The sequence below is a fragment of the Orycteropus afer genome, unplaced genomic scaffold (genome assembly GCF_000298275.1).
Source record: "Orycteropus afer afer isolate SDZICR_OR568_19922 unplaced genomic scaffold, OryAfe1.0 scaffold00123, whole genome shotgun sequence".
NCBI lineage: Eukaryota > Metazoa > Chordata > Mammalia > Tubulidentata > Orycteropodidae > Orycteropus > Orycteropus afer.
The window spans coordinates 2,523,016-2,532,645 of NW_006921710.1; the positions used below are offsets into that span (position 1 = coordinate 2,523,016).

Below are 9,630 nucleotides of genomic sequence, written 5' to 3' on the forward strand. Positions count from 1 at the left end.
AAACATGTATATAATGTAGTTTTATAATTAATGAAAATTAATATATACTGAAGGAAAAAAAAAATCCAAAGGGAACTAGATCAATATGCCAAATATCTCTGAGTCATGGCTTAATGCCCAAGTATATACTTTCTCTGTACATCTCTGTGGGAGCTCGGGTAGCGTAGTGCCTAAGCCCCTTGACTGCTAACCAGAAAGCTGGCGGTTCAAACCCAGCAGCAAATCCTTGGAAGGTTCCATAGTGATACCACTTCAGAAACCCAAGGAAGGGTTGCTACGAGTCGGGTGCAACTCAATGGCACATAATAACAACAACATACATCTCTGTGTTTTTCACAGATTTTAAGTACTTAACAAATAATATTTTCTTACATTTAAAAAAAAATACAGGGATAATACATAATTGCTGTAATATAGAAATGTGTAGAATCCATCATGTTGTTAGGTGCCGTCAAGTCGGACCCTTGGGTTTCCAAGGTGGCGTCACTACGGAAGTAGATTGCCCAACCTTCCTTCCAAGGAGTGGCTGGTGGGTTTGAACTGCCAGCCATCTGGTTAGCAGTCAAGTGTCTTAGGCACTACACTACCAGAGCTCCTTTTTAATAGTTTAAGGTTTAACAACAATGAAGAAACCTCACGAGACATACATTTAACTGTTAAGGATTATTATTTCTGGTATATGGAATTTACAGGACAACTTTTACTTTCTACAATATATATTTCTATACCACAGAAAACTCTTCTGGACATGTAAGTTTTATTATTAAAAAAAAAAACCAAAACAATGAATGTACTTCCATTATGAAGAAATAAGAGAACTATTCTATAGAGGTTTCAGAAATGCTTTTCAAAAGAAATTTTACAAACTCTTAAATTATATTTTTCAGGAAAATTTTCCTAGCAAAAATAAGTCCTTTTCTAAATCTCAATTATCCAACAATTGAAACAGAAGTAAACAGGATATTTCACGATCATCACTAAATAATAAATCTTAGAAATTTATCTGCAAGTCACACTAATTACATAAGTCAGACATAAAATGAAACGAAGCCCCTTGGATTTCCCTGATTTACTTAAATATTTTAAGAGTGATAAAAGGCTCTCTAATAAAGTCCTTAAAAGGAATTAGGATATATGGCCATTCAAAAACATTTTCTAAAGTATCAAGACAGAAATGGAAGCAAATTTCTTAGTTGATTCTTGAATGATTCAAAAGTCTTTGGCAATTCCACCACACAACTACTTTGACATACACAATGAATACTCTTCTTTGGAGAGCAAGGACTTTATACTAAAGAAAAACCAATGTCCAATCAGAAAGCTTTTAATTATAGAGGAAGTTAAGATTACTTATTTCTATTATTTTTATTACTGTAGAAATTGGGCAAAGAAGGCAGTTAATGTGTGAAATTCATTCTCTAACACAATTTGCTTCAAGATCCACTTAAGAGCATGAATCAAAATAAAAGCCAGAGACCAAAGTGTGCTAAAAATGCAGTATTACAAGTGACAAGATCCTTGAAGCATAAGGTAATATACCAAATAAGGTGAGTTTTAAAAAAGGAATCTACAGAAGGAGGTATTGAGGGAGATTCCACATCAAAATTAAGGTACAAGTATGGGGCAAACTTATGATAACTTCTTAGCCACAAGCAAACATCCTGAGGTAATGAGTCACCGGGCCCACAGACTCAGGACCATGGTCACAGGGGACATCAAGCTCAATTGGCATAACATACTATACAACAACATTGTTCTATATCCCACTTCGGTGAGTAGGAATTGCGGTCTTAAAAGCTTGCAAGCAGCCATCTAAGATGCAACAACTGGTCTGTCCTTGTCTGGAGCAAAGAAGAATGAACAAAATTAAAGATGCATGGAAACAATTAGTCCAAGGGACTACTGGACTATGTGAACTTCAGCCTATATGACCATGAGACCAGAAGAACTAGATGGTGCTCAGCTACCACTGACTACCACTTGGAAAGGGATCAGAATAGGAGATCCTGGACAGAGTAGGAAAAAAAACGCAGAACAAACTCAAAGGTATAAAAAAGGCCAGGTTTACTGGTCTGGTTGAGAGAGGTGAAACCCCCAAGACTGTGGCCTAGTGACCCTCTTTGGGCCTGGAACTGAACTCACTTTCATGTCTTCCAGTCAAAAAATAGACAAGCCTACAAGGTGAACATTTACACCAGGTAGGTACACTTCTTAGATCAGAAGAGCAGTAATTTGCACAGGGAAATAGCACAAAGGGCAGGAATTCAAGGGAAAGAAGGATGCAGGAAAAAAGGTAACAACAGGGAGTAAGTGGGAAGAGAGCTGTTACATTATGGGGATTGAAATCAATGTCATGAAACAAAACATGTATGAACTTCTGTATGGAAGGAAAATGAATTTGCTCCGTAAACTTTCACCTAAATCACACATACACAACAAAAGTTACAAGTAAAAGCATTTTTCTTCTTCAAGTTAATTTGGGTAATATGGACTTCTGATCAAAACAACTATGGTGACAATAAAAATAAATTTAGTTATTTCAGAATAATTATGCTTGAGTGAGTGTTGGAGAGAACTACAAAGTTATAAAATCTTATAATACTGATTTTTTGTATCTACTCTGGAATTCTAGAACACTTAATTATACAGAGACCAAGAGGCACTCACTCAAACAGAACAAAGTAATACTGCATGGTATAAAATCAGAAAAGGTGTGTGTCAGGAATGTGCCCATGACCATGTATAGGGTTGGCAGACAATGTTTCTACAAGTGCATTTGTATGTTCTGTAAGAATTTCCAGGTATACAATAGAGCTGAAAAGGGACAAGGTTGTAGTCACTTCTTGGCCACAGCCAGCAACCCGGAGGGAGCAAGTAGTTGGACCTGTGGGCTTGGGATAATGGTCGCAGAGGACATCAAGCTCAATTGGCATAACATACTACGCAAAAACATTGTTTCACAGCCTACTTTGGCAAGTAGCAACTGGGATCGTAAAACCTTGCAAGCAAAGTGGCCATCTAGATGCAATGATGGGTCTCTCCTTATCCAGAGCAAAAAAAGAATGAAGAAAATCAAAGACTCATGGAAACAATTAGTCCAAGTGACTGGTACATCATGTGATTCTTAGCATATACAACTAGGAGACCAGAAGAACTAGATGGTGCCTGGCTACCACTGTTGTTCTGGTTACCTAGTGCTGCTCTGACAGAAATACCACAAATGGGATGGCCTTAACAAACAGGAGTTTATTCTTACAATTTGGAGGCTTTAAGTCTGAGTTCAAAGTGCCAGGCTCTAAGGGCTGGGTGAAAGCTCCTCAACCTTAGGCTTCAGCTCTGCCTCCTGCTCCCAGCCCACTGAAGCTGGAGGCTTTTCTTTACTCAGCTGCTGGCTGCTGAGGCTGACAAGCCCAAGATTGACAAGTAAAAAGGCACAATCCCGATGTTACCACAAGGCAGGCCATTAATTCAAGTCCATTGAAAGTCCCACGGTCAGTAGAGCATGGCAGGCTGCTGAACAACAACACGGCTACATGCAGGGTTCAAGCGTGCCATAAGCTAGAGACCATTTCCAAAGCTGTTTCTTATATACGGGAAGCAGACCACATACCCAAAGCAGCTACTCAGCTATACCAATAGATTCCACCATGGAGTTAATTACCATTCTCACCATGGGGAATAACTACATTCAGCTGCCCAGCCACTCAACCAGGCCCAACCAAGTTGACACACAAACTTAACCACCACAACTGTCAATCACTCAGGGGAGGGAGGGGAATCTATGTAGAACATCCTGGACAGAGTGGGAGAACAATGTGAAACAAAACTCAAAATCATTTAAAAAAAAAAAGACCAGGTTTACTGGTCTGATAGAGCCTGGTGGATCCACTGAGACTATGGCCCCTAGCTGCCCTTCAGGTCTGGAATTGAACTCACTCCTGTGGCTTCCAGTCAAACAAAAGACAAGGCATATGAGCTGAACATTTACAATAGGTAGATACACTCCTTGGAAAGATCAATCATGGGATAATAAAAGGGCTGTGTAGGCACAAGGAGACAGTTTGGGGGGCAATATGGGAGGAAAGGACATAGGGAAGAGGTAACTATGGTGAGGAAGTGGAAGGGGAGCTGTTGTATGGAAAATGAATTTGCTCTGTAAACTTTCACCCAACTCGCAATAAAAATTAAAAAATAAAAAAAAAGCTTGCAAGCAGCCATCTAGATGCAATGATGGGTCTCTCTTCATCCAGAGCAAAGAATAATGAAGAAAACGAAACACATAGAAACAATTAGTCCAAGGGACCAGTACACCATAAGATCATCAGCCTATATGACTATGAGACCAGAAGAACTAGATGGTGCCTGGCTACCAATGTCATCCATCTAGAGGGCACCTATGTAGGACATCCTGGATAGAGTGGGAGAACAATGTGGAAGAAAACTCAAAATCATAAGGGTAAAAAAAAAGGAATTGGGTTTGCTGGTCTGATAGATCCTGGTGGAACCACTGGGACTACGGCCCCTAGTTGCCCCTCATGTCTGGAATTGAACCCACTCCTGTGGCTTTCAACCAAAGACAGGCATATGAGCTGACTAGATACACTTCTTGGAGAGATCAATCATGGGAGAACAGAAGGGCTGTGTATGCACAGGGAGACAGCTTGAGGGGGCAGGAGTACATGGGAGGGAAGGACACAGGGAAGAAGTAACCATGGGGAGGAAGTGGGAAGAAAGTTTGCATTGTGGGAAATTGCCATCAATGCCATGAGCCAAAGTGTATGTGAACTGCTATATAAAAAATAAATTTGCTCTGTAAAATTTTACCTAAATCACAAAAATTTAAAAAAGGTGTGTGTCAGGGTTGTATCCTTTCACCACACTAATTCATCTGTATGCTGAGCAAATAATCCAAGAAGTGGACTACATGGAAAAGAACGTGGCATTAGAATTGGAGGAAGACTCATTAGCAATCTGTGATACGCTGATGACACAAACTTCCTTGCTGAAAGTGAGAGAGACTTGAAGCACTTATTGATGAAGATAAAAGACTACAGGCTTTAGTATAGATTACACTTTCACATAAAGAAAACAAAAATCCCTACAACTTGACCAATAAGCAACATCATGATAAATGCAGAAAAGACTGAAATTGTCAAGGATTTTATTTTCCTTGGATTCACAATCAATGCCCATGGAAGCAGCAGTCAAGAAATCAACCAAAGTATTGCACTGGGAAAATCTGCTGCAAAAGACCTCTTTAAAGTATTAAAGAGCAAAGATGTCACTCTGAAGACTAAAGTGCACCTGACCCAAGCCAGAATGCTCCACAGAAGTGAAAACGGCCAGACTTCATCTCTCACAGTTTGGTCATGTTGTCAGAAGGGACCATTCCCTGAAGAAGGATATCATGCTTGGTAGAGTGGAGGGTCAGAGAAAAAGGGGAAGGCCCTCAATGACATGGACTGACACAGTGGCTGCAATGATGGGCATAGGCATAGCAACCATTGTGACAATTGTGTAGGACTGGGCAGTGTTTCGTTTTGTTGTACATAGGGTCACTATGAGTCAGAACTGACTCAACGGCACCTGAGAACAACAACGACAATAATTTATCTTCCGGAGATCTTACACTGTACCAGATCCATTTTAATATCTAGATTCTACTGGCTTTTAAATTGTCAATGTGAACCAAGAGAAGTTTTGATTCCCTTCAATAGAAGATTTCAATATTCTGATATATTCTTCTTTTAAACCTTGATTAACTAACAAGCCAACAAAAAACAATACCATTGCTTCTTTTCAGGAAAAGCATTTAAAGGAAGGTTTTTTCCTGTGACTCTAGAGTTTTTCAAACTGAAGTTCTACATAGGTGTTGAAGGGTCACTAATTTCCTGGAGACTTGTCATCAACTGAGCCCTTCAAATATCTCTTTACCTGATTTCCTATGTCAACTGCCTCTTTGATCTAGAACAATAAACTTTGTCGAAGAGGTCTTCTTTTCCCTTTATTTTCACTGAAGCAAAAATGCAAACTGACCTGAAGCTTTGTCACCAGATGACAACGGACTGGATGCTGGTGTGGGCACAGATGGCTTTAGGGAATTTATTAGAGCCACCTATAACAGAACATAAATAACATTTATATTAAACCACTAATCATTCTTTGGAATAGAGGAACATGTGAAATAATAACATAATTTAACATGTAAGCAAGCACAGACACTTTTAGTTAGCTTAATCATCAAAAGCAGGGGAAAGAAAAAGTAGATCCAATTTAAGACCACACTTTAAAATGCTTACCAAATATAAGACCATATTAGAAGATGAAAATATGAATATCTGCAAGCTCTAAGAATGCAGAGTCATGCCTGTCTAGTCATGGCTATTTTCCCAGTGTCTGACACTTGAATATCCGAATGGATGAATGAGAAAATAAATAAAGTGGTATGGCTCTCAATGAATTTATAAGGTTAGAAAACAAAACTGTTCAACTTATCCACATCCATTCGTTCTTGTCTATTTGACTTATACATTATTATGTGTCCTCTGTGATGAACAAGAAAACCTTCAAAAGAATCATCTAAAGCTAAATGCTTAAAATGCTGTTTTAAGTTATGACAAACTAAGAAATAGAGCCATGTTTCAGGACTCACAATAGGCAAATTCTGATTTTCAATTTCAAACTCTGATCTCAAGCACAATCAAGTTACTCATCTCAGAGACAGTTAAAACAGTAACACAGAAACCATGTTTTCTTAGGAAAAGTTTCAAAGGTAGCAGGTAGCTCGACCTATGTTCCAGTCATCTGTTATTTTCTTGTGGTTTGTTTAACTGTTTACCACATAACCTATTTTTGTAAGAGACAATGTTTATCAGGCAAAAGTATGAAGCTAGACATAACAAACATCACTGGGGAAAAAAAAAAAGCAAGTTCTGAAAAACAGAGATTATATGAGAAAACAAGATAACTCATGTCCTAAACATCAATACTGTAGAGTGGAGCAAAAAAAGCAAGCACAGGGAAAAGTTGGAAGATCTCAGTTCTAGCTCTGGTTCCACCATTTACCAATCATTGAGACTGCGTTTGTCACTTGAACTTACTTTGCTCGTTAATGAAACATGTCTAAACACCTTTCCTGTTTATTGCATATGGTTGTTGTAAGGACCAACAGGTAAGCGAAAGTCAGTGACAACCAAAATCACCCACATATGTAAGGTATCAGAATTAGGACCCAAGAATACTAGATAGAGAATGTCAACTGGCCTATTAAGACAACATGAGCTCTTAACTGACCTACCCCTTATTAACAACTATGTCAAGACCTGCATAAATTATAGGGAAAGGATCACAGGTCTTTGTCAGACTTATAATTCATTTATACAAAGTCAAGGCTTAAAGCAGTATTTCGGTTACAAAGACAGACACTGGATAACTGTTAACAAAGTAAAAATTAGTAAAAGTTACCTGCTTGGCTTGGTTAGAGGCCACTGGAGTCAACACTGGGTGAGGTGCTTTAGCTGTAGAGTATGGCACTGAGGAACTGAAGGACACACAAAACACACTCAGAGAAAGGCATTACTGGGAGAAAACCACATCCATCCTGAAATGAACTTCTGTTTGGGGTAGAAAATAGGTATTTGGGACCCCAACCAAAGTCATTTGACATTCTGATTGAAGAACATATTCTTTAATTGATTTGAGGCCTTAGCAGAAAGGTCAAAACAGTGACTGTAAGCCTATTTCCCTTGTGCAGTCCCAAGAATAAAACGTCATTACTGTTTAGGAGTAGGTGTTTTCTTATCTGGGGAGCAAGCCCTTTATACTCCAATTCCAGACCACGTTGGGGCTCTTTTTCAAGCCTGAGAAAATGTGCAACAGATTTATGGCATGTATTCAATCTGCTGCCATGTATGGTGCTACCCAAAGAAGAAATTTTAGCTTCTTATAGTAGTCGCCATGCACTGCTACCCCCAAGAGCTCTGGCAGGAGAGAGTGGCAGGCTCATCAGGGCAGTATAAAGAGATTCAAATGTACCACTGGTCTGTTTCCTTCCTTGACTTTTGCTACAATATGAAAAGTATACCCACTGTTCTGGTTACCTAGTGCCACTCTGACAGAAATATACCACAAATGGGATGGCCTTAACAAACAGGAGTTTATTCTTACAGTTTGGAGGCTTTAAGTCCAAGTCCAAAGTGCCAGGCTCTAGGGGCTGGGTGAAAACCCCTCAACCTTGGGGTCCAGCTCTGCCTTTTGCTCCCAGCCCACTGGAGCTAGAGGCATTTCTTCACTCAGACAGCTGCTGGCTGCTGAGGCTGAGAAGCCCCAAGGTTGACAAGTCAAAATGCATAGCCCCGATGTTACCAAACCACATGGCAGGCCCTCAACTTAAGTCCACTGTAAGTCCCAAGGTCGGCAGAGCATAGCAGACTGTTGAGCAACGATACAGCTACACGCAGGGGTCAAGCAAGGCATAAACTAGAGACCATTCCCCAAGGCTTCTGCTTAAATACAGGAAGCAGACCACATTCCCTAAAGGCAGCTACTCAGCTGCTCACAGTAGATTCCACCATGGAGTTGATTACCAGTCTCATCATGGGTAATACTACATCCAGCTGCCCAGCCACTCAACCAGGCCTCGCCAAGTTGACACACAAACACAACCACTACACCCACTATTTGCAGAAAAAGCTCTCACCATCTCTTGCTAACAAAACATAAAATGTCATATAGGCAACCGTAAACACTATATATAGGAAGTGCCACGTCATTAGTGTCAATGTATGGAAACAGAACCTAATCGATCAACTGTTGATGCAAACACAGATCAAAGCTCCATTCTTGGTTCTGGGCAGTTATTCCAATTTATCTGCTTAAAGCCTTACTCAGAAGCTGCTTTGACTGGAATGCATAGTAGCAATAGATTTAGGATCCCTTAGTTTTCAGAACTTTCTCCAGCTTTAGGGAGGATAATATTTTTCCATCAAATAATTCATTTGGAAAAAGAAAGACAAAGATAGCCCCATGTCCTGTAGAAGAAAATTATCAAGCAACTTAACAATCCTTATAAGCAAGTCAGGATTCTCTGCTGGAATAGCAATAGAACGTTCCCAATAAGACTATCAGATTAAGAGAGAAGAAAAAATACATTTATTTTCAATGCAATAAACCCCTTTATTTTTCTACTGAAGCCAGAAGAAGCCATAAATGTGGATGTCTCCGGAAAACACATAGCTATTTCCCCAGGATATTCTACCAAGCAGGTACACAAGCACAGTGCATCCCTCACCTCTGCTAAATCTCCAACAGAGAAAAGCAATGTGTGAGCAAAATTGCTGGAATCTGGGAAATCCCTGGGCAGATACAGCAGACTAGGTTAGAGAAATGTTTGCACTCATGCAAATCACAAGGGACATGAAAATAGTGTATCCTTTTTCAAACACAAACAAAAGAAAATGAAAGTAGCAATTTATCCAATTTTTAGACTTTTTCATACCTAAAAATTTAGTTATGACTTGATGGTAAATTAAATCATGCATGAATTAGATCCCTGCTATACTTGAGCCCATCATCGCAGCGACCATGTCAATCCGTCTCGTTGAAGGCCTTCCCCTCTTTTGTTGACCCTCC

General features: G+C 39.6%; 1 protein-coding gene across 1 annotated transcript in view; it reads right to left on the minus strand.

Moving 5' to 3' along the window:
- The window catches only part of NUP214 (nucleoporin 214), a 129,275-nt gene that overhangs the window by 36,863 nt on the left and 82,782 nt on the right, over positions 1 to 9,630 (minus strand). The window contains exons 25-26 of the mRNA XM_042781459.1: positions 7,465 to 7,540; positions 6,037 to 6,115 (exon numbers count right to left, since the gene is read on the minus strand). Coding sequence (XP_042637393.1) covers positions 6,037 to 6,115; positions 7,465 to 7,540 — 155 coding nt within the window. The remainder of the gene's footprint in view (positions 1 to 6,036; positions 6,116 to 7,464; positions 7,541 to 9,630) is intronic.